We start from the raw sequence: 26,236 nt of genomic DNA, 5'->3' as shown, positions 1-26,236 counted from the left end.
CGTGATGACTGCAGCAGTGAATACACTCTAACATCTACGTTTATGGTAAGTGTACACAACTGTACTATCTTTTGGATGTTATGAATAGTGCATTATGGGTTGGTAAGGAGCTCAAGAATTTGTTGGTGGCCACAAGCTAGTAGAACTGCTGAGCTGGATATGAGTATCAGTTGAGGAAGAATGAAAATGAACAACGATGGAATGTTATGGTAAGTACATAACTTCTTTTTATAGCTGCATCACCAAGTTCATTATATACTCATTTTGTGACGTGATCTCCACATGTTTGTCTTTATCTTTTTGGCGGTTGCTACTGTAAAAGTCTTGAAGGTTAGTTAATTTATTTAACTGTTTTAGGTCACTGATTCAAAACAGCCATTAGAATTTGGCACTTTGGGTGGGGTAAGAAGAAAAACTACTGTCCTTGCGTTTATGTTGCAAAACAAAAGTCAGTTAGTATTGTAGCTTTTCTCCTGAAATAGTCGTAGTATGCTGAATGATTATAATAGCATGTTGCAGCTTGAGTCCTCAGAAGTACAGAGGACATAAAGCAGTTGTCCATGATCTTTCACCTTTTACAGACATTTTATTTTGTTATGATACCCTGTAATGCATACCAGTTTGTTTACTGGCATTTGTTTACCCAGTTAGTCTGACTGGGCATAAAACGACTTCTTCAGCAAAGAGCCAAGGAGAAAAGCTACCGTATAAAATTACATTTTGCAATTAATGATTGCACTTGTTGAAAGTTATAAAACAGTCACGAAAGCTACATGTACAAAGTGTAAAAGAAATATGTATATGTGCAAAGTGTAAAAGGAATATATATTGTTTAATTTTGTACAATACAGTCTTAAAATGTAATTTTGTGAGAATCTTGTAATACTGAAATAATAGAGCTGCAGTAAACTCAGTTAACTGGAACTCAAGCAAGCAGAACTCTCAAGCATCCAGAAAAAAAATCGAAGAAATACAGTGCAGTATTAACAATTCATATTCTTAGAGACTGAGTTTTAATAAGGAAGATGCAAATAAGTTCCCTCTCTACCCAACCTGAGAACAAATCAAACCAAACAAGTCAGATCGTTAAAATGTCAACACTTACTCCATACTCAACTTGCATCAGATTGCACGCTTTCCAGTCTCTCTCTCTCACACACACACACACACACACACACACACACACACACACACACACACACACACACACACACACACACACACACACACACACACACACACACACACACAGTCTCTTCAGCTTTCATACATGCATTCACTCACACTCTCACTAACACACACTCTTCAGCTTTCATACATCTTTCTGATCTCTCACACACTTTCACTTCAGCTTTCATACATGCATTCACTCTCGCTCTCTCTCCTCTGTGTCACAGACACTCTTTAGCTTTCATACAAGTCTCCGATCTCTCTCTCACACAGTCGTTTCTGCTTTCATACATCCATTCATACATCCATTCTCTGTCTCTATTCAGTTCACATCCACTCAGCATGCCACTGAAAACCATTCTGCATGCCATGCTTTGTAGCGGAAATATAAGTTTAAAATATTATTCCAGCCAGGCTTTTAATTATTGTATTTCAGTATTAAAATCCCAGTGTGTATGGTATGGTTTGGTATAGTGTAGGGTGCAGTATTTGTCAGGTCTATTTTTAATAGTAACTCTCAAGTAACCAGAAACTGAACTTTTTCGGCATCTTCCAATTCACGGTTAACTGAGAGTTTACTGGATAATTGCACTAAGTTACAAGTATAAAATGAGGCAAACAGTTAAAGGAGTATTCATTACAGTGTATAAAGTATTGAAAAACAGCTGAAATGGAGGTTGGCAGGCTGACAGAAAATGAGTGGCTGAGGTGAGAAAGTTAAAAGAAAATAGGAAAGCTAAGTGAAAAATACTGGGAGAGATGTAGATTAGATACAGTGAATGTCATAGGTGAGAGAGGAAAATGAACAATGGTAGAATGTATAAGTATGTATTGTGGAAAAAAAGTAATGAGATGAAAAGACCAGAATGGGAATGAAAAGTTGAATTCACGTAGTGTATGATGATTGAATTGGAAAATACTCGTGTGTAAGTTCTAACTTATTGGATGGGTTAAGCTATGTTGATTTAATCAAAAGATGAGCAGGACCATGGCCATGTATTCAGCAGATACTGCTTTAAGTGAGTTTTGCAATGAGTTTAGATTGCTGATTTCTTTGAGAGAGAACCAGAGATGTTCATGTTTCACTTTTGCAGTCATCACATTTGGGTTATCTGCTTGCAGTAGCCCTCAGTCGGCCTGATTAACAAAGTCTTGGGTCCTGTGTCGGTTGCTGTCCCTTCTCCCATGACGTCAGGTCGTCAGGGGTATCAAACATGCAGCCGATGCCATTACATCAGTCTTTCTTGCCATGCAGTGCCCGAAGCAGAAGCAGTTTGCAAGCGCCAGTCAGCCGACTCCTGAAATTTTCATTTTCGAGTTTCATAACCAAAGTCTTCAACTAAAAGCTAAGTACCCCGTTGGTGCAACTTTTTCTTGCTCTAGACCGATGTCAGTAAAAGTAAATAAATGCATTACTTGTGGAAAGCAATTACCTCAAAGATTTTCATTCGTACTGTATTCCTTGCCTGCTTTTATTACCGCGGTGGTGCAGCAGTAGTGTTGTTGCCTCACAGCAAGAAGTTCTCCCGTTCGATTCTCTGCTGGAGCACCTTCTGTGTGGAGTCTGCATGTCCTCCCCACAGTCGAGTTGCGTTCGAAAGACATGTGTAGAATGAGTGTGCCTTCGTTGAAAGTTGGGCGTCGAGCTGGCACCTCAGCACCCGTAAAAATTCTACTGCCAATCATTGGCGGAGAGGAGTTCCGCTGTGGCGACCCCTAACCGGGAAAAGCCGAAAGAAGCACAGCAGCTGTATTCCTTGCCTAGGCCCTGACCATGACGTACCTCGCTGTCGGTTTTGTGCCGTATTTAAACCACAAACTATCAGTCGTCTGTATATCTACACTTCTAAATATTTTGGTGCTCGGTTCAATTATCCCGATATGCCTTCGGAAAGCCATCCAGCCACCAACATTCTGAAAAAAACGCAGAGATAGAAACAGAGACAGGCCGCCGAGGTCCAAAGCTGCCAGTGACGCTTCTCCTAAGTCAGTCGCCAGTTCGCCGGTACTCAGTGAGGCGCTTTCAGAGCCCCTGATACTCCCTACTTCCAATTCGCAGGCCTCTACTGAGACCCATTCGGAGTCTGGTATGCCACAAGATGCTTCAACTGTGGAACCTGCAGATGTCTCTACCTTGGATGGGTCTGGAGCCGCTTTGCAGGCACTGGCTTCTGAGGGGTGTATTCAGGCCTACTGACTTGCATATTAAACAGACGCCATCTTCTTCTTCAAGGCCTAAAACTCGACCCATGCCTAGAAAACTGACGCCCAGACCGCATGGTCAGGCCTCTATGCCTAAAAAAACAAATGATAAGAATGGCTGAAGACCTTATTACTTTAATCAGGGGAAGCTAACCTTCCCCCTCTAAGAGACCTAGGACTGAGTTTGCTTATGATACTTCTGACCAGGATTCTGAATTTTCTGTTTCCTCTGATGACCAGGATTTACCCTTATCTGTCTGAGGATTCTGATGATGAGGACTCTATTCCCTCTGCATCCCCCCCCCCCCCCCAGAGGATTTCTCTTTTGGTGAAACCTTGCATACCCTCAGGGAGCATTTTTGTTGGGAAAGTCAGGATTTCTCTGATTTTAAAAAGAGGCTTCGGGATTTCTTACTCCTGCCCCAGCACAGGCCTTTAGCCATACCTCCTTTGCTAGACATTGTTGATGATGCCTTTTCAGAATCTAGCTTGGCCCCTGACTCTTTACCTCTTGCTCCCAGAAAACCTGATAGATATTACAGGGTCCCTGACTCTAATACGTTCCTTTTTAAAAATCCTACTGCGGATCCTGAGATCATTTCACAGGGACATTAAAGCTACTACTGCCAAAAACCCCTACCCCCTCTGATAGCGACTCCAGGGCGCTGGATAGATGGGGTAAGAAGGTATACACTTCTGCAACTTTGGCCATTAGGGCCTTAAACTGCCAGTTTCATGTGTTCAAGTATCAGCAGCATATTACTGGATTGCTTAAACAGAAAATTATGTTGATTCCTGATTGTGCTGAAAATAAGGATTTACAGGATTTACTGCATTCAGCTGAACAAGTTGGAAAACATACTTTGCAGTGTGCTTTTGATTCACTGCAGGCATCTTGCAGGGATGCTGTAACTGGTTCTGTACTTAGAAGGCATGCTTAGCTTAAGGAGCAACCTTTGCCAGGTCATGTTAAAGCAAAATTACTGGATGCACACTTAAACCAGGACCGCCTGTTTGGTAACAAGGCAGAAGTAGTTCTTAAAAAGATGGAGGAAAAAGCTAAATCTATGCAAACTGTTAAAGATTTTTTTACAAGTATAGCCTCCAAGGTTTAGTAGGCATTGGCCTTCCATGAATTGGTCCTTTCCTGCCTCTTCCAGACCTTCTCAGTCCAAACCCAGATCTAGCAGATCTCCCAGGCTTCAGTCCCAGGGTACGCACAGGACTAAGCAGTGGGGGGCCTCCACTTCCAAATCTGGGGGTAGTAAAATTCACTCCATGGTAAACTGTCTCAGTGACTTCTTTTTAAAACTGCCAAACACTTCTCAAATGTTTGCCTCTTTGGGGGGAAAGATTGCTCTTCATGCAAAGAACTGGGAACTCATTACCCAGGACAAATGGGTTTTAAATAGTGTCCCAGGATACAGATTTCACTTCCACACGTTACCAACACCAAGCGGGTGGCCATATCTACCCCCAAATCAATGGGCAGAGGCCCAGAAGCAAGTCCTTTCTCTCATAAGCATGGGGGCTCTTCAGTTGGTACCAGAAGAGGAAAAGGAACAAGGTTTCTACTCGAGACTTCCTGTTACCCAGGAAAGACAATTCATGGTGTCCTATCCTGGACCTGTCAATTCAAAACATCTTTTGGTGATTCCAAAGTTTAAGATGCTGACTCTTCACCAGTTGCTCCCTATGCTAGGCAAAAGGTGCCTGGTTGGCAGCACTAGATTTAAATTAAGCATACCTGCATATCCCAATCAGGGACTCTTGCAGAAGATACCTATGCTTCAAAGCAGGCTACACACTATCAGTTCTCTGCACTGCCCTTTGGCTTTTCTACTGCGCCCAGGGTATTCACAAAATGCCTAGCTCCAGTCATTGCATTTGCAGACAAAGAAATATTCAAATATATCCATACCTGGATGATCGTCCAACTCTGGCAGAAAGCCAGGACATCCTTTTGAATCATCTGGCCTTTGTACAAAGGGTGCTAACTTGTCTGGGGTACACCATAAACGAAAATAAATCACACCTGGTACCCTGCCAACAAATTACATTCCTGGGAGCAAGCTTGAATACAACTTCCCAGATGGCTTTCTTTATGCCAGAGAAACAAATTCATTTGACAACCTACTTCAAACAATTGGCCACAAAAACCCTGCTATCTGCAAGGCAAATACTACAAGCCTTGGGGTTCATGGCCTCCTGCATTCTTCTAATTCCATATGCAAGACTGCATATGAGGAAACTACAATGGTATCTAAAAAGCCTATGGTGTCAACATTCTCAGGATCTAGAAGCAATGATTCCTATCATACCTTGGCTACGCCTCGAGTTCCTTTGGTGGGCAGAGGCCTGCCACGAAAACAAGGGATTACCATTCACACTACCCCCTGCCTCCCAAACCCTAACAGACGCATCAGACTATACATGGGGGGGCTCACCTGGCAGGGAAGTGCATTCAGGGCAAATGGAACCCAAGTCAAATGCACCTGCATATCAATCAAAAAGAAATGTTAGCTGTACAGAATGCTCTGATAGTCTTCAAGGACCGCATTCTTCCAGGACAATTAATGGTAAAGACTGACAACACCACTGTTATGTGGTACGTAAACAAGCAGGGGGGGTACACATTCTTACCCCTTCTGCAGACTAGCCATGGCATTGTGGAACACAGCCCTGCACTACCAAGTGCATCTACAAGCTCAATTCCTGCCAGGAAAACTATGACAAATTTTGCACAAGGACTCCCCACAAACAAGCCTTCAAAGTGGATGCTCTGTCCTTCTTCAGCTGGAAAAACCTATCAGTTTATGCCTTTCCTCTTCTGCTCTCCAAAGTACTACTAAAGATCAAACAGGACTAAGGACGATTTTGATTGCACCAGACTGACCACGCCAACACTGGTACCCCCTCTTTCGCAGTGTCACTGTTGGCCCCATGGCACCTGCCTCACTCCTCCTACCCTATTGTCTCAGCAGGAGAACCAGATTCTGCACCCCCGGCTTCAAACACTGAACTTAGCAGCCTGGCTAATTACCTAATCTCTCCTTTACCATCTCTCAGCAAACCACTGATGGATATCATTTTAGAGGCAAGAAGGCCTAGTACTAGAAAATCTTATGCTGATAAATGGAAAAGATTATGTGCGTGGAACCAGTCTCAAGAGACGAACACAGCAGTGCCCTATTTACCTCCGATTTTACAATACTTAACTGAGATGCTTCACAAGGGCCTGTCCTCCTCCATCAAAATTCACGCCTCAGCCATTTCAGCTCATTATAACACAGAACCTCCCCTCTTCTCTCATCCACTGCTCAAGCAGTTCCTCAGATGGGCTAAAAACCTACGACCACCCAGGAGAGCTCCCACTCCAGCCTGAGATCTTAACTTTGTATTGGAGAAACACACACTTCCCCCTTTTGAGCCAGCTGCTACCGCCGACTTAAAATTCCTTTCTTGAAAAACAGCTTTCCTTTTAGCAATCACTTCAGCAAGAAGGGCATCTGAATTACAGGCCTTTATGGCAGTGGAGACTTTCATCATCTTTCATGCAGACAAGGTGTCCCTCAGGACTAATCCCTCCATGCCCAAGGTGGTATCCAGTGTGGCTCTTAATCAGTCCATTCATTTGCCAACCTTCTTTCCTAATCCACAAAACAAAGGAGAATGGATACTGCACTCGTTAGAGGTGCTCAGGCAACTTAGATTCTCCTTGGATAGGACTAAACCTCAAAGGAAATCTGAACAACTGCTGGTGGCATTTGCTGCAGGTGCAGAGGGGAAGGCTATTTCAAAGCAAACCATTTCCAAATGGATAGTCTATTGCATTCATTTATGCTACAAGCACCATGTAAAACCTATCCCAAAGGGGATCAGACCCCACTCAACCAGGGCTACATCTACCTCCACAGCCTTTCTCAGAGACGTCCCTACCATGGACAATCCTAGAAGCTGCTATCTGGAGTTCTGTATGTACTTTCACCAAGCATTACCATCTGCCAATTTTCTCTTAATCCAGAGCTTGCTTTGCCACTGCAGTCTTGCAGGGCCTTATAACTGGTCATAATGCTATTTAAATTCCTCCTCCCATCCTTAGCTTTGGGAATCTACCCAAATGTGATGACTGCAACAGTGAAACACGAAGAACATAGTACAGTTGTGTACACTTACCATAAATGTTGATGTTCGAGTGTATTCACTGTTGCAGTCCTGGTTACCCGCCCTCCAGCCCCCATACCTTTTTTGGCTATACCTCTACTCTCCTTTACTATGCTCAAAAGCTTTTTGGTGTATTTGCTTTTTTGTTGTAGGTATAACCTTGTATATTTATAGATTTTATGGCTTCCCATTAGGGGGGCACCTGACATCTGGGGCAAGAAAAACTGATGTAATGGTGTCGGCTGCATGTTTTATACCCCTGAAGACCTGACGTCACGGAAGAAGGGACAGCAGCCAGTGCAGGAACCAAGACTTTGTTAATCAGGCCAACTGAGGGCTACTGCAACCAGATAACCCAAATGTGATGACTGCAACAGTGAATGCACTCTAACATCTACATTTATGGTAAGTGTACACAACTGTACTTTCTATGCATTTGAAACACAATTTGAGATAAGTGAGTTTTCTGAATGGTGCAGTGGTGCAGCGGTATTGTTGTCGCCTCACAGCAAGAGGTTCTCTGGTTCGATTCTCAGGCTGGAGTGCCTTTTGTGTGGAGGTTGTATGTCCTCCCTGTATTCGTGTGGGTTTTCTCCAGGTACTCCGGTTTTCTCCCAAGTTACAAAGACATGCTTCTGGAGCGTTTCTTCCCGGGCCTCCGGTGAAAATTGGCTTTGTTCCAAGTCGGACTTTCCCGGTAAACAAATGTTAAATAAATACAAAAAGCTGCTGTTGAGGATTTAGAGCTAGTGAGCTGACATTTGTCCCCAGATCTGAGCTCTGTTTGGGGAGTAGGGTTCGATTATAGATTGTAGAGCAGGACATTTATTTGGTTGATGTAAAAGTTTGTGGGTTATGGGCAGTTGTGTCAAGGTTAGATGTTGTAGGAGCTCTTAACTAGTTAAGATGTTTTAATGAGAGAGGTGAATTTGAGTGATGGTTAGCTGCAAATTTAATGACTTTAATTCCATTTTGAATAATGAAGTCTGAAGATTGATGAATGTCAGAGGATCATTTAAGAGGGGTGATAGAACAGTTGTGGCTACAATATGTTTTCTTGCCATGTAGTAAGCCATGTTTTTCATGGGTTTTGTTTATTGTGTCGATTTATGTGATGGTCAGATTTATATTTCTTTTATCCATTGTTACCCCTAGTGTTTAGTTTGAGACCTGTTCTGTTTTAGTATTACTGGCTGAGTATTGTAGTGAAGAGGGTTTTTTTGGACCGGGAATTGTTTAGAAGTAAATGAGATTAGTTAAGTCTTATTGGACTTGGGGGAGAAGCTGAGTCTTATTAGCCATGTTTCAACAGGTGAGAGAGATCGTGTCACCACTTGTAGTTCTACGAGATTTCCATCTCTGCAGATAAGAGTATAGAATAGAGTCTTCTGCCTACTAGACCATGGTGGCATGTTTTGTTTTGAAATGGATCATTTGTAAAGATTTCATGGTATTTTTGATAGTATTTAAAATGTGGTACCATCTTTTCATTGGTATGGGTTTTTGTGGTACTTTGATTTGCATTTGTTAAATTTTAAATGGTTTATATTAATGCAAGAATAAATTCGCAGAACTTTTTAATTGTATTTGATATTTTTTTAACCTTTCTTTAAGGATCAGGGAATGCCACAAAGCTGGGATCAACAAGACTCTAGAGACATGCGAAACCAAGACACAGCATGGCAGAACAGTTCCCAGGTATAGTAGTAAAATATGCATTTTGAAACATATTTTTAAGCCCTTTTTTTCAGACCTGTTTATCTGTTTGTAGCAGTGGATTTTTAGCTGAAGCATAAGTAGGTGCCATAGAAGCTAAAAATATTCAGGTGATTAAGCGCTATCCTTTGACCACAGTTTTGCTCTCCAGAGATCATACAGTTTATTTTGGTACAAGTTGCATATTGAGAGCCACAACTTTTGATCTTCAGCTCACCAGTTTTTAGGACAGTACAGTTTATTTTGTGAGTTTTTTAAAAATGCATTTAATTTCTTTTATTTTAAATAAAATATCTGTTCCATGATTATGATTTTTCTTCCACAGCAGTTCAGTGCCCCCCCCCCCCCCCCCAGATGCAAGTCTAGGTATGTGTGCATGTGACACACTGCAGACCTTGAACCTGCTATATTTTTTGGAAATGTTTGTGTATTTGATACCTGAACCACCTGCACCATCAAAATGTTCACGTAGCCACCATATTACCTGCATTCGCACAGTCTCACTTGCTTTGCAAAGATCTGTGGTATTAAACTCTGCCAAAGAGCTGACGTATGAGCTTATTACCATAAAGCTGCAGGAGCTAGAGGCTGCTGGCTTGCCTTGCTTTTCTATGTAATTGCTATGTGGAATGTGGCAGATGAGCATATCATTGCAAGAATTTCATTGATACTGACCCAGTCCACCTTCAAAAGGTTATAGTAGTGTATGTCACGTTCTTACCTTTGGCATTAAAAAGTACTCCCATTTTCACTTTCCATTGGATGACAGGGGGGATTAAGGGAGAAGTGCAGTCTGGCTGCCATCTTTTGGTGGGTATCTTGGGATGTAGGCAACATCCACCATCTAACTGAATGGGTGGCTGGAGCATACTTATGACTGGCCTGTTCAGAAAAAGAGGAGGTTCTTCCGGGTTTTTTTATCCTAACTTGGTAATCGCACTGAGTCAATAACAATTTTCTTCAGGTCTGTACAAGAGAGCAACAATAGAGTTAGAAGAGTTTTCCTATCCTCCAATGTTGAGTCAGTAGTTGATGTGCCTGCTTCAGTCAGTTGTTTGAGGTCTAGAGGGGGCTTATTATCCTGACTGAGGGAGTACACTCAAGAAGTGTCAGAGTGCCAGCAGTTGACCTGGTACTGGTTTCTTATTTGCCCGTGCCAGGTGCAAGCATGTCTCCTTGTACTTTTTCCCCTTTCACATGCTCATAACCATGCCACCTCAGCCATGAGCTAACATACCCCTTCTGGATCGAAAAGGTACTGGTGGTTCTGCTTCCTTACTTAAGTGAAAGGATTTGGAAGGCCTCCTTTTGCGATGGATAATGAGCGTGAAACCTACTACACAGTTTGCCAGATGGTGCTTCCTCATCTAGAGAAATAAAGGCCCATGAAGTCTACTGTGACGACCGTGCCCTGGCCCAGAAATCAAGGAGCCTCAATCCTCACCGCAAACACCAGAGAGGGCATCTCATATGAGAGGAAAGGATAACAAATAGACACAGTAAAGTACAATTTTCCTTAAGTGCAGCAGGAGATCACAGTCGGTCTGGGGCTGGTTGCTCCCTTGCTCTCCAAGTCCCCAATAAGACTCCCCATTGGCACAGCTATAGGGTCCAGCTAACCTCCAGTACCCTCTCTGCCCAACCATTTCTTTGTCCCCCTGCCCAAGTAGCTGACACACACACACTTTGAGACAAGTATTTATACAACTTCACAGACACTCCTGGGAAAGGCTGACACAGATTCTACAGCTGTGCCCCTTTACCCAGACTGTACAGTAGTAATTACTGTTACCACCAGCTAATAATTATCAACTACCCAAAGGCCCTTAAAAGGGTGTCCAATTATTACTGTGCAATATTATCCAATTGGTAAGTGTGACAAGTCAGTCAAGGCTTATTAGAGTGGCCTTGTACATTAAACTCTATAAATATGCAATGTACTCTAGAGTTTATCTCTACACCAGTCAGCCACAGGTAATAGGTTTTTAATATATTTAATAATAAATACTAAAAACACAAGACAATACTACTACACCACAGTGCTATTTAAGAGTTCAGAGATCACACAGAAACTTAAAATCAGTAGTACATTTCTGACATAACAGAAAAACACTTAGTCTAAACATTATAGTCCTCGCTATTTCTACAAGAAAACCTACTTCTAAAGTAATTTGCTTACATAGAGCAAGGCAGCGGTGAGTTAGTCAAACAAAAATGCTTCACAATCTCTGGTTCTCACTGTTTACATTGAAACTCCAGTTCTGATAAACATTACATTATTTTTTTCACCCTTCCTGGAGTTCCCAGGCTATGCATTAACTATGTTTATATTCTTTTACACTTAGAGCAATAAAGGACAATTAGGCCGGATGCTTACTCCAGACTCATTGACTCCAAATTCTAACTTCAAAGGATATACAAAACATAATTTTAATTTCAAAGAACATTTGAAATGCTTGGCTTAGTTTTCCTTACAGCAGATGGCAATGTTGCTACAATCTTGAAGTTCACATGTTACAGTTTTTTTTTTTTCATTTAAGAAACAAGCCTGTATTTTACATTTATATTTACAAATGATAGAATTATCTATAAAATTCTATCTGGCTAGGCTGGCAGCCTTCATCCTTCTCTACCAGGCCTCACATCTACCATAAACTTAGCTGTTCTTCAGATGTTGTAGATACTGAGTGGGATAAAATGAATCTGGTGTATAAAAATAGGGTGGAAATGAAAGGAGAGATGGTTATGAAGCAACTCTCATTTAGAGGGGCTGACAAAGGTAAAAGTGTTGCAGAATAAGGAGAATCCCAGCAAATAAGAAGAGGTGCAACTGCAGCATGCTAAAGAAAAATGAGATTATCTCGATAATATGAGATTTTATGTAGTCCAATCTCGCCTACATTTTTACCCGTGGGTTCGGAGCCAAACCTTGGCTCCGACTCTGCCATACTCTAGCTCAGTCTCCAATTGGCTCATGGCTAAGCGGTATCCCATGCTGCAATGCACCTATCCCCCAGATCTCGTTTGCCGCTCGGACGTGGTCTCGCTCTTGGCCGTGGCTAAGTACAATTTTTCTACTTATTTTTTGATTTAGTAGCTCCAAAAGCTATTTTAATAGCTAGTGTGTGTGCTTTGCTTCTGACTGGCTCAATTGAACCTTTCTTGGTATCCGGTTTCCCTTGGTGTTACAGGCTAGACCCGTTTCAGTTAGATGACCTAGTCCTCTCCTGTTTTTGTTTCTTGTTGTGTAGCAGGTTGATCCCTTCTGTTAGCCGGTTCTTTGTCGTGTGACTGTTTGTTGTTCCCCTATTTTTTCCTGGTCTAAGCCCGTTTAACTTAGAAGACCTAGTCCTCCCTGTGGTTATCCTGCAGTCTCTAGGCCGTTTAAGTTAGAGGCTCTAGTTTCCCCGCACTCTGTTTGGTTTCTGTGGTCAAGGTGCCACTACTGTTTTCCGTGTGTGTGTGTGTGTGTGTGTGTGTGTGTTCTTGCCTTTAACATGTCTAAGGATTCTAAAGTGCACAGGCCTTCAGGCTTCAAAAAGTGTTAAGTGTAACAACAAGATGTCTTTGACGGATGGGCACTCTGTGTGCGTGTATTGCTTGGGGGCTATTCATTTACAGGAATCCTGCTTGCTCTGTCACGCTTTCAGCCCTCGCATGCTGCAAGAGAGGAAGGACAAGCTAATATTAAGGGGATAGTTGAAACCTTCCTTTGAAAAGGATTTGGAGAGATCTTCCAGTTCCAAGTCTTCTCCTTTCAAACCAGACAAAAAGATGGACAAAAAAATCATCTAAGAAACACTCTCCGGCTCCGTCAGTCTCCTTGGAGCCGCCGGAGAAAATTATTAAAACTATAGTTGCTTCTTCGGCTCCACTGGTTTCGGGGCCGACAGAAGACAGTGTATCGATGATGTCTACATCGGCTCCCGGTTTATTGGAGCCGGTGACAGATTTGTCAGGTCGGAGCCAGTCTCCAGTGCTTCGACCGGTATCTCCGACTTGTAGGTCTCCCTCTATAGGGAGATCCAGAACCCCGACCATGTCCTCTAGGTCCTCCAGGACACTTTCCGATGTTGATAGAGTGGTGAGGGAACTGCTCCAGTCATCGGTGCTGGTTAAATTACTTTCGGCTCCGGCCCTGTCGGCTCCGGAGACTGTCCTCCCTTCGTGTTTGGCTGTTCCTCCTCCGGATCCGGACCTTTCTTCAGAGCCAGAGCCGTCTGTTCCGTCTGCTGCCTCAAGCTAGGTTCCAGTAGCCCCTTCGGGCATCTCTGCTCCGATCTCTGCTCCGACCCCGTCGGCGCCATCCACAGTGTCCAGGATTCACAGCTCGCCGGTTGGAGCCGAGAGGGAGGTATCGGGTCGATCTTCGCCTCCAAGCCTTCCTCTCGATGCTTCGGCTCGCGTGAGTGTGGACCCGACATCGGCTTCGGACCTTATTTCCTTGGCTCCGAGGGTGTCTTCTGCGGTTAGTCTACCTTCGGTGCCGGGGGGGGAGGGGGGATCAGTTTTCGCGGTCATGAGGAGTGTGCTGGCCAGGTCGCCAGCTGCATCTTACAGTACAGACACTCATCCCCCTCCAGCACCGATATCAGTATCAGATCACCCTCTATCTAGGGACAGCGGAGACCTAAGGCCTCAGGATTACCTCCATGAGTGGTCCCCAGCTTTCTGAGGCTTCCCCGGGTTTTTTACCCAAGGAGCCACCCAGAAAGAGTGCGTGCAAGAGGAAGCACATTGACTCCCAAGATGAGTCTGTCATGTGTGACACTGACCTCGAGGAGTTAGAGGGGTCCCCTAAGTCGTCTTTTGACGATATCTCTTTTTCAGATATCTTGGAAATACTGAGAGAAGCGACTGGCCATCTAAAGCCCCTTCTGAGGAGTCAGTGTTCCTGAAGGCCTTTGAGTCCCAACCCTCTGCCTCTTGGGTTTCTCCCCTGTTCGAGCTCCTGGACCTTATTTTGTCTAAAGGTGTGGGAAACTCCGGACACTGTGGAACCGGTCTCTAGGAGACCCAGCAAGTTTTTGTCAGCTCCCTATGGTAAAGAAATTCTTACAAAAGGCATCCCAGTAGATGCCATGGTAGTGGCAGCAGCCAGCAAGAGGGAACTTGCAGAAACTTCATCTACCGTCCATCCCCCTAACAAGGAGTCCAGGGCTATGAACAGGTATGGGAAGAGTGTGTTCTCTTCAGCGGCTTTTACACTGCGGTCGCTGAAGTATTTATCTCACTTTACACTGCTCCAAAGAGATCTCCTAAAGGAGTTAGGAGATTCTCTACATGGTAATGTTTCTGATGCTGTGGCTCAAAGTCAATGCTGAGATGTCTACCCTGAATTCTATTACCAACTCCTCCATGAGGCTGATCTCGTACACAGCCGATGGAGTGAGCAGGGCTGCGGGTTCCGGAGTCTTTCTTAGGCGACACTCCTGAATGCGCCTGTGCAACTTCGCTGAGGCCTTCAAGTCTACCTTTATCACCACGCCCTTTGATGGTTCATCCTTATTTGGAACCAAGGTGAAGGACACTCTCACTATGTGCGAGCAGGAAGGAAAAACCCTGTCTGCCGTGGGAGTCCGTTTTTCCATGCCTTCTAGACCTTATCCCAAGGGCCAGAAAGGTGGAAAAATGTGGTTCAGAAAATCGCAGAGGTTTTTTCACGATGCACAGTGTGATTCCCTCTCCAGAGGCAGTGGAGGGGGTGAAAATTCAAGTAGACGCCGTAGAGGCAGAGGAGGCCCGCGTAACCAGGGGGACCATGATTCCTTTCGTGGCTCTCCCTACCAGCGCTCCTGAGAGGAGGCCCAACTCTGCGTCTCTGGAGCCAGTCGGGGGTCTGGGGGTCTATACCCAGAAGCCTGGCGAGACATTACCCAAGGCGAGTGGGTATTAGAGATAATCTCCAGAGGTTCTCATATTCCCCTTTTTTTCATCTCCCCCTTCAAACAAAAGAATTCCAGACATCCCACCCAGTCAAAGGGATTCCACAACCTTAGAAGTTCAAAAGTTGCTGTTAAAAAGAGCCTTCCAACTCGTCCCCGCAGACCAAGTAGGATTAGGGGCTTACTCCAGATTCTTTTTGGTGCCAAAAAGAACAGGGGACCTAAGACCCATTTTGGATCTCAGCCGTTTGAACCTTCATGTAGAGAAGTCCAAGTTCCGCATGGTCACTTTACAGTCAATTCTCCCGTTATTAGGGAAAGATGTGTGGATGTGCTCCATCGACCTCAAGGATGATTGCTACCATATAAAAATCGACGGGGCATCCAGAAGTCACCTATGCTTCTGGCTGGGAGCCAGTCATTTTCAGTTTCGCGCCCTGCCCTTTGGTCTCACCACAGCCCCCAGGGTGTTCACGAAATGCATGACAGTGGTAACGGCTCACTTGAGACGTCTGTGATTCCAAGTGTTTCCATACCTGGATGACTGGCTCCTGTCTGCCACTACCAGGCATCTACTACTACAGACCAGGGACGCCACTATTGCACTGTGCCAAAGTCTGGGAATTACCTTGAATTGGAAAAAGTCTGCATTGTTGCCCTCGCAGCGTGTTACCTTTAACAATGCTGAATTAGTCACGATGCTCATGAGGGTTTTCCTGCCAGAAGAGAGAATTCAGGTTTTACAGTAGCAGGTCTACACTCTACTACCACTGAAGAAGGTCAAGGCAAAAGTGGTCCTCAAGTTGTTAGGGACCATGGCTGCCACGATTATGCTAGTGTCTCTTGCAAGACTGCATATGAGGCTTCTTCGGTGGCTACATTTTGCCCAGTGGTCCCTTCAGCATCTCCCACTCTCCCATCTTATTGTAATAACCGACAGGTGCAAGCAGGATCTGGGCTGATGGTTTCAGACCAGCAATCTCAACGTGGGTATGCCTTTCATTCTTCCTTCTTAGATTGCCACTGTGACCACGGATGCCTCCCAGATCGGGTGTGGGGGGAGCATTATCAGGACAATCCAAGGCACATGGCAGGAACACGAGATCTATTTGCATATCAACGTCTTAGAGATGAGAGCGGTGCTATTAGCGTTGCAAGCACTTCAAAGCTTTCTTCCTCATGGGACAATTGCAATCCACTCAGACAACATGTCAGTGGTCTGGTATCCGAACAAACTGGGAGGAACCAGGTCGTATCTACTTTGCAGAGAGACACTTGGAGTGTGGCAGTGGGCAGTATCGCTTTCTAGTGGCAACGCACATACCAGGGAAGTCCAACGTGATAGCCGACAGGCTGAGCAGAGCTCTTCTGATGCCTCATGAGTGGTCCCTGAACGAATAAATGGCGGAACGGATTTTCCGCAGATCGGGTCAGCCTTGCTGCAATCTGTTTGCCAGCCCCCTCAATGCCAAATGCAGCAGCTACTTCACCCTTATTCCCCTGGAGGGGTAAGCACCCAGGGATGCTCTAGTTCACGATTGGATGAGTCCGGAGCCGCTGAGCAGGCACCGGCTTCTGAGGGTGTTTTTAGGGCTCAACATTTTTATATTAAACCGACGCCAGCCTCAAAAACAAGGTCAAAAACATCTGTCTAAAAAACCAACTCATGAACCACGTGCACAGGCCTCCTATGCCTAAAAAACAGATGATCAAAATGGCTGAGGACTTAATTACCTTGATCAGGGGTTCCCAACCCCCCGCTAAGAGGCCTAGGCAAGGCACTGATTATGAATCTGCAGATCAGGTTTCCATTTCTTCTGATTCCTCTTCTGATCAGAAATTTTCTATTCCATATGAGGATTCTGATGCAGAAGAATCCATCCCATCCCATCTGCATCTCCTGAGGATTACTGTTTTGGAGAGACTTTGCATACTTTAAGGGAACATTTTCACTTGGAGAGTCAGGACTTCTCTGAATCAAAAAAGAGGCTAAAGGATTTCCTCCTTCCTCAGCATAGGCCTTTGGCTATACCTCCTGTATTGGACATTGTTGTGCTTTCAGAAAAGGACCCCTCCTGTCATTCAGCATCTGCTAAATTGAGGACTGACAGAAGCTGTACCTCCTCCTCTGAAAAGAGAAGGTTTTTATTCAGAAATATTTATGGTGTCAAGGAAAGAAGTCTGAGGAAGACCAGTCCTAGATCTTTCCTTTCTAAACCACTTTGTGGAAGTTACAAAGTTCAAAATGTTATTCCTTTACAGCCCTTTACCTCTCATTCCTCATTTAAGTGTTAATAATCATAGATTTAAAAATGCCTTTCGTCACATTCCTGTAGCACCAGATTTCAAGTGTTTCTTAAGGCTTCTGTGTTTGCATCACTCTCTGTTCTCTGCTTTACTGTTTGGGTTAGCCAGTGCTCCAAGGATATTCACAAGGTGTTTAGGTCCACTGATAGCCTACTACACACACTGCAAGGTATTCACAATTTTTATTTAGGCAACTTGCTAATGTTTGCAGAATCTTTTTCAAAGTGGCAAATCTCTCACCTGGGTGAGAGATCTGAAAACCCAGTCTGTGCAGGAGAAGAGTAGTCCAAAGTTTAATTGACTCTTCCTCACAGGATTATTTTCCTGGGGTATCTCAGTTCAGGGAGATTTTTGTCCACGTGAAAAAGTAGACCTGTTCTTGATTTTTTTTTCACTCAAACCAAAACCTCAGCAAGAGAATTTATTAGGATTCTGGGATTCATGGCATCTATGATTTATATGATGTTCATCGTGTTACACTGCTGCAGTCATTACACTTGGGTTATCCTGCTGTCAGGCAGTTCCCCAGTCTGCCTGAGTTCCATAGTATTGGTCTGGTGTCAGTTGCTGTCGCCTCCTCACTGACGTCAGTGCGACAGGGGTATATAAGATGCAGCCGACGCCAAAAAGCACTTCGCAAGTGCCGGTCGGCCATCTCCTGAGATTTTCATTCCGAATCCAGAACTGAAGTCTTCTACAAAGCTAAGTACCCCGTTGGTGAAACTTTTTCTTGGCTCAGAACCGATGTCAGTAAAAGTTAATAACTGTATTTCTTGTGGGAAGCAAATACCTCATAAGGATTTCCATTCTTATTGTATCCCATGCCTAGGCCCAGACCACGACGTCACTGGTTGTCGGTTTTGTGCTAGGTTTAACAAGCGCACTATTAAACGTCTGTTTGATTTTGCCCGACATTATTTTGGTAGAAAATTCAATTATACCATGCCGTCGGAACTACCGACGACCGGAATACATAAAAAGCGCAAAGACAAGGATAGGCATCCGAGGCCCAAAACTGACAAAGTCTCTTCTAGGCCAGTCGCCGGTTCTCCTGTTTTCAGCATGGCACCTTCGCAGCCCCTGACGACTGCTTCTGTAGAACTACAGGCCACCTCTGACTCCCACGTGGAGATGGCTGGGCCTTTGGACATGCACGTTATTCAGCCTACCGAAACTAACCCTTCAGAGGGATCCGGAGTAGCTGAGCTTACTCACAGCTTCAGAGGGTGTTTTCAGACCTACTCCATTAAGCATTAAACCCTTTGCTATGTCTAAGCCTCCTTTTAAAACAAAGAAGCAAATACAGCATTCTCCAGGACAGGCCTCCATGCCTAAGAAACAAATGCTCAAAATGGCCGAAGACCTAATCACTCTGATTAGGGGCTCCCATTCCCCTCCTGATAAAAAGCCTAGACAGGATGCAGACTATGACTCATCCAACCAGGTCTCCATCTTTTCAAATTCATCCTCAGACCTAGGATATTCTTTACCCCCTTATGAGGATTCTGATGCTGAGGAGTCAATTCCATCAGCCTCTCCGCCTGAGGACTACTCCTTTGGGGAAACCTTACATACCATGAGGGAGCATTTCCATTGGGAAGGCCAGGATTACTCAGAATCCTAGAAGAGGCTCAGAGACTTCCTTTTATTACCTCAACACAGACCCCTTGCTATTCTGCCAGTGTTAGATATTGTGGATGATGTGTATTCTGAATCCAGCTTAAATCCTGATTCCTTACCTCCAGCCCCAGTTAAACCTGACAGATACTACAGAGTCCCTGACTTTCAGAAATTTCTGTATAAAAGCCCTGTTGCTGACCCTGAAACTATTTCTCAGGGACCCAAAGGGGTTAAGGCCTCATCAGCCAAGAATCCAGTTCCCTCTGACAGAGATTCCAGAGCATTAGACAGATGGGGAAAGAAAGTATATACGTCTGCAACTTTAGCAATGAGAGCCTTAAATTGCCAGTTTCACATGCTAAAATATCAGCAATTTTTGATGTCTCAGTTGAAACAAAAAATGCTTCCAGATTCAGTTCCTCCTAATTTTAAAGAAATGCAGTATTTATTGCATGCAGCTGATCAAGTGGGAAAACATACTTTGCAATCTGGTTTTGATTCTTTTAGAGGCCGCCTGTAGAGCAGCAGTTGCAGGCTCTGTCAATGTTAAAGCAAAATTATTGGATGCACCTTTGCAGCAGGATGTGTTATTTGGAGTTAAGGGAGAAGAGGTATTAAAGAAAATGGTGGATAAGGCAAAATCTATGCAAACTGTGAAGGATTTCTTACAGGTTCAGACTCCTCGATTTAGCAGAAATTGGCCAACTACGAATTGGTGCTTTCCAGTTACAGACAGACCTCAAAGGGGCAGATGCAGGCATCCAAGAGGTAGAGGTCAACCACAAGGTCCTTCCAGGCCTCGACAATGGGTTGCATCAGGACAGAAAGAAGGGGAAGACAGGCCCCAACCATATAAAAAGCAGCCCCAATGACTTCTCACTACAGCTGCCAAAACAGCTCCCCCTTGGCAGCCCCCTTGGGAGGAAAACTGGCACTTTTCTATCACAATTGGCATATGATCAAAGACAAATGGGTTCTCAGCATTGTATCTCAAGGTTACAGGTTCCACTTTCACACTCTGCCAAGGTTAAAAGGAATGTCAAATTTGCCACCAAATCAATGGGCAGAGGCTCAAAAACAAATTTCACCACTCATGGATATGAGAGCTGTTCAAAAGGTACCACCACAGGAGCAAGGACAAGGATTTTACTCGACTCTTTCTGGTTCCCAGAAAGGACAAAGCCTGGAGGCCCATTCTGGATCTTTCTTCTCTAAACACTTACCTGGATGTTCCAAAATTCAAAATGTTGACACTACAGCAGCTTCTTCCCATGCTGAGCAAGAAAGCTTGGCTCGTGACCGTGGACCTCAAGGAGGCGTACCTGCATGTCCCTATCAGACAAAACTGCAGAAGATACCTCAGATTCATAGCTGGTTCAATGCACTATCAATTCTCTGCACTGCCCTTTGGCTTATCTGCTGCGCCCAGGGTCTTCTCAAAGTGCCTGGCACCAGTAATTGCATTTTGCAGACAGAAAGGAATTCAAATTTATCCGTACCTGGACGACTGCCTGATTCAAGCAGAGAGCAAAGACATTCTTATAAAGCATCTGGCGTTTGTAAAAAAGTTACTAAGTTGCCTGGGGTACACTGTAAACGAAAAGAAATCAAATCTAGTGCCCCTCACAAGAGATATAATATTCCTGGGTGCCAGCTTGAACACAACAGCCCAGATGGCTTATCTCACGCCTGACAAGCAAGGACAACTGAGTCAATACTTTCAATTGATGGCAACAAAGACCCAACTCCCTGCAAGAAAAATTCTGCAGGCCTTGGGTTACGTGGCATCTTGCATACTACTAATTCCATATGCCAGACTGCATATGAGGAAACTACAATGGTACCTAAAGAATGTATGGTCTCAACACTGTCAAAGTTTGGAAACAGTTATACCACTAATTATTTGCCTTCAACAGGAGTTTCGATGGTGGGCTCAAGCTTGTCACCTCAACAAGGGACAGCCTTTTACTCAACCCACAGCCAGGCAAACACTAACAGCAGATGCATCGAATTACGCCTGGGGAGCACACATGGCAGGCAAATGTATTCAGGGCAAGTGGCCCGCAGAACAAAGGCATCTTCACATCAACCAAAAAGAGATGCTAGCTGTACAAAATGCCCTTATAGCTTTCAAGGACCTGTTGCATCCAGGACAACTACTACTAAAGACAGACAACACCACAGTTATGTGGTACATAAACAAGCAAGGGGGCACTCAATCCTACCCCCACTGCAGACAAGCCATAACCTTGTGGAACACCGCTCTAAACTGTCAAGTTCATCTGCAAGCACAATTCCTGCCAGGAGAGAAAAACACACTGGCAGACGACTTCAGCAGAAACATCATGGATTCCCACGAATGGGAATTGAATCCACAAATATTCAGAATGATACAGAAATGGTGGAGCCCGGACATAGATCTGTTTGCATCCGCAATGAACTGCCAGCTACAGAAATACTGCACAAGGAGTTACCATCCACAAGCATGGAAAGTGGATGCCCTCACATTCAGCTGGAAAAACCTACAAGTATACGCTTTCCCACCACTATCTCTCCTGCCAAAGGTACTCATAAAAGCCAGGCAAGAAGAGCCAAAGATGATCCTGATTGCACCAGACTGGCCACGCCAGCACTGGTACCCAATCTTAAAGAACTTGGCACAAGGACCACCCTGGATTTTGCCTGAAATCCCACATCTGCTGACTCAGCACAACAATCCGAAACTACACAGCCAGCTAAAGACCTTAAACCTAGCTGCATGGAAGATTCCTTAGTCAAGCAAGCAGTGCCTCTCTCCAAAGCTGTTATGGATGTCATTCTGGAGGCCAGAAGGCCTAGTGCCAGGAAGGCCTATTCGGATAAATGGAAGAGATTCTGTGCCTGGAACCAGGTTCACAGCCTTGACCCTCTTGTCCCAAACATTACTCAGATACTACAATATTTAACTGAGATGCTGGATAAAGGCCTCTCCTTCTCATCCATCAAGATGCACGCCTCTGCCATCTCTGCTCATTACAACATGGATCCACCAATTTTCTCTAATCCTTTGCTAAGACAGTACCTCAGAGGGGCTAAAAACATAAGACCGCCCCGTAGAGCGCCTACTCCAACTTGTGACCTCAACTTTGTTTTGGAAAATTAACTTTACCTCCTTTTGAGCCAGCTAACACAGCAGAATTAAAATATATCTCTTGGAAAACTGCTCTGCTCCTGGCAATAACATCAGCACGAAGAGTTTCAGAATTACAGGCATTAATGGCAATGGAACCTTTCCTCATTTTCCACCAGGACAGGGTGTCTAAGAACTAACCCTACGTTTATGCCAAAGGTGGTATCCAGTGTGGCTCTAAACCAAACTATTCACTTGCCAACTTTTTATCCAAAACCACAGAATAAAGGGGAGAGACTACTGCATTATTTGGACATTCACAGAAAGTTACGCTTCTACTTGGACAAAACCAAAGCTTTCAGAAAATCTGAGCAATTATTGGTAGCATTTGCTGCAGGAGCACAGGGAAAAGCCATTTCAAAACAGACTATTTCAAAATGGATAGGACATTGTACACATTTCTGCTATACACACCATGGGAAAACTGTACCTAGCAGCATTGGATCTCACTCCACCAGGGCAACAGCCACTTCAACTGCCTACTTCAGAGGAGTACCTACCAAGGATATTTTGGAAGCAGCAACTTGGAGTTCTGTGCATACCTTCACCAAGCATTACCATCTGCCTCTGTACTCTAAATCCAGAGCTGGCTTCGCCACTGCAGTGCTGCAGGGCCTTGTAGCCACCCCTAATGCCTTATAGAACCAGCCACCCTACCTCAGCTTTGGGATTCTACCCAAGTGTAATGACTGCAGCAGTGTAACACGAACATAGTACAGATGTTCTTCGTCTCACATTGCTGCAGTCATAACCTGTGGGTAGTCCGCTGTCCTCGGTCGGCCCGAATACCAAAGTGTTAGGCTGGCGTCGGTCATAGTCGCTCAGATCTGACGTCAGTACGCAGTGGTACTAAAGCGCATGACCGACGCCATATCCTCAGTCTTTCTTGCCGCATGGTCCGAAGCAGAAGCAGCGTTTGCAAGTGCCGTTCGGCGTCCTGAAATTTTCATATTCTGAGTTTCAGACCGAAGACCAAGTTGGGCTAAGTACCCCGTTGGGGAATATTTTTGTCTTTTCTTGCCTCAGTTAAATCCGGATGTCAGAAAAAGTTAATAATTGTATTTCTTGTGGGAAACAGATACCTCATAGGGACTACCACTCTCTCTGTATTCCTTGCTTGGGGCCTGAGCACGACGTAGTCGGGTGTCGCTTTTGCGCTAGATTTAATAAGCGCACCATTAAACGCAGGTTAGATTGTGCTAGACATGTTTTTGGTAAGCGGTGCAACTACAACATGCCATCTGATCCTCCGACGCCCGCTACCGCTAAGAAGCGAAAAGATAAATCGTTAGTCTAAGCAGGATGAGTCGTCCGTTGCGGACGCCGGTTCTTTGGAAACTACGGTGGAATCAGTGGATCCAGCCGAGGTTTCAGCTGAGTCTCAGGGGGAGCCTTTAATATTACAGGAATTGGCCTCTCAGGAGTCAGGTCAGGCCGAGGGGGCCTCTCAAGTTTCTGTAGTTCCTTCTTTACATAAGGTTGTTAGGCCTTCTTCTTCTGTCACTAAAGCGCCTTCTAAAGCTAGGCCTGGTCTTTCTGGCCACAGGCGTCAGCCCTAGTTCTGCAGGTTCTGTTCCTAAAAAACATATGCTAAAAATGGCAGAGGATTTGATTACTTTAATCAGAGGTTCTATGCCCCCTCCAGATAAGAGACCTAGGGTGGAGACAGAGGTGGAGGGTTTGGAGCATTCCTCAGATTACTCTGAGTCTTCAGCTGAGGACATTCAGGATTTTCCTCCCTATTCTGATTCGGATGCAGAGGACTCCTGTCCTTCTGCTTCTCCTCCAGAGGATTTTTCTTTTTCTGAAACCCTGCATTCCATGAGGGAGCATTTTAAGTGGGAAGGTCAGGATTTCTCCGATTCTCGTAAGAGGCTTAGGGAATTTTTGTTTTACCACAGCATAGGCCCTTGGCCATTCCCTGTTTTGGATGTTGTTCAGGATGTTTTTTTCTGAGGCTTCCCTTAATCCTGATTCTTTACCTCCGGCCCCTGTCAAGCCAGACAGATACTACAGAGTTCCAGAGGCTCATAAATATTTATATAAGAGTCCTAGAGCTGACCCAGAAACTATTAGCCAGGGACCTAAGGGTGTCAGGGCTTCTGTAGTAAAGAATCCAGTTCCTCTGGATAAAGATTCTAGAGCTTTGGATAGGTGGGGTAAAAAAGTGTATACCTCCTCCACACTAGCTATGAGGGCTTTGAATTGCCAGTTTCATATGCTGAAGTACCAGAATTTTCTGTTAAGTCAGTTGAAATCTAAGGTAGATGCTTTAGCTGAGGGTATAGAGTGTAAGGAATTGCAGGATTTAGTTCATGCCTCTGATCAGGTAGGTAAGCATTCCTTGCAGTGTGGCTTTGATGCTCTTCAGGCTTCTTCCAGGGTGGCGGCCACTGGTTCAGTTATTCGTAGGCACGCCTGGCTTAAGGATCAGAATTTGTCAGAGCATGTTAAAGCTCGAATTTTGGATGCTCCCTCCAATCTGAAGTTCTTTTGGTTCTCCTGTGGAGTCAGTTTTGAAGAAAATGGAAGACAAAGCTAAGTCCATGCAGACAGTTAAGGAATTTTTACAAGTGCAACCCCCTAAGTTTAGCAGAAATTGGCCTGCAAAAGGATGGGCATATCCTTCTTCCGATTACCAGTCTAAGGGCAGATCTAGACGTGGTAGGGGCAGAGCTCATGCTCAGGGTTCTTTCAGACCTAGGACGTGGAGTTCTCCTGCACAATCTTCTGGTGAGGGCAGGGGTCAGCCTTTTCGTAAACAGACCCAATGACCTGTATCTCCAGCTGCCAGATTCCTCCTGTCTGGCAGCTCCTCTAGGAGGAAAGTTGGCACTCTTCAAGCAAAATTGGCTCTTGGTCACCCAGGACAAATGGGTGTTGGACATTATAGATCGAGGCTACAAGTTTTATTTTCACACCTTGCCTCCTTTCAAAGGCATGCCGGACGTACCACTTCAGCAAAAGCTGGAGGCTCACAAACAGATTTCTTTGCTTTTAAAAATGGGGGCTATTCAGGTGGTACCTCCGTCAGAAGTAGGCCTAGGATTTTATTCTCGCCTGTTCCTTGTGCCAAAGAAGGGGAACACTTGGAGGCCAATTCTGGATTTGTCTATTCTCAACACATACCTAGACATCCCAAAATTCAAGATGCTAACTTTACAGCAACTTCTGCCTCTGCTAGGCAAAGATCACTGGATGGTAACTCTGGATCTCAAAGAGGCTTATCTTCACATTCCTATCAGGCCCAGCTGCAGGAGGTTCCTGCGTTTTCAGGCTGGTACTTTTCATTATCAGTTCTCTGCATTGCCCTTTGGCTTATCTACTGCGCCCAGGGTGTTCACAAAGGTCCTGGCTCCTGTGATAGCCTTCTTAAGACTAAGAGGAATACAAATTTATCCTTATTTGGACGATTGCCTGATTCTTGCTCAAGACAAAGTCACGTTACTTCAGCATCTACAGTATGTAATGGCAGTGTTAAGGTGCCTAGGGTATTCTGTGAACGAAACAAAGTCCAGTCTAGTACCCTCTCAGGACATGTGCTTTCTGGGTGTGAGACTGAATACAGCCTCTCAGATGGCTTTTCTGACCCCGGACAAACAAAGAAATCTTCCCTATACTTTCAGAGATTATCCCTACTGTCCAGGCTGACTGCAAGGACAGTCCTTCAAGCCTTGGGGTTCATGGCATCTTGTATTCTGGTACTTCCCAATGCCAAACTACATATGAGGAAGCTACAATGGTATCTCAAAAGTGTATGGACTCAACACTGCCACGATTTGGACACTGTCATTCAGATAATACCTTGCATCCAAAGGGAATTTTTGTGGTGGGCTCAGGAATGTCACCTAAACAAGGGACTCTCTGTGACCCGACCAGAGGCGAGTCAGATCCTGACGACAGATGCCTCGGACATGGCTTGGGGAGCACATTTCAATGGGAGATGGGTTCAAGACACGTGGCCTCCCAGACTACAGCATTTGCATATCAACATGAAGGAGAT

General features: G+C 44.7%; 1 protein-coding gene across 2 annotated transcripts in view; it reads left to right on the top strand.

Moving 5' to 3' along the window:
- LOC122809337 overlaps positions 1–26,236 on the top strand; it is a 2,116,265-nt gene that overhangs the window by 1,445,302 nt on the left and 644,727 nt on the right. For both annotated transcript variants that reach the window (XM_044080743.1, XM_044080744.1), the window contains exon 14: positions 9,151–9,234. In XM_044080743.1, the coding sequence (XP_043936678.1) occupies positions 9,151–9,234 (84 nt within the window). The remainder of the gene's footprint in view (positions 1–9,150; positions 9,235–26,236) is intronic.

This window comes from Protopterus annectens, chromosome 8.part0 (assembly GCF_019279795.1).
Source record: "Protopterus annectens isolate FY-2018-M chromosome 8.part0, PAN1.0, whole genome shotgun sequence".
Taxonomy (NCBI): domain Eukaryota; kingdom Metazoa; phylum Chordata; order Ceratodontiformes; family Protopteridae; genus Protopterus; species Protopterus annectens.
The sequence above is the reverse complement of the archived record's forward strand: the minus strand, read 5'-3'. Positions and strand labels throughout refer to the sequence as shown.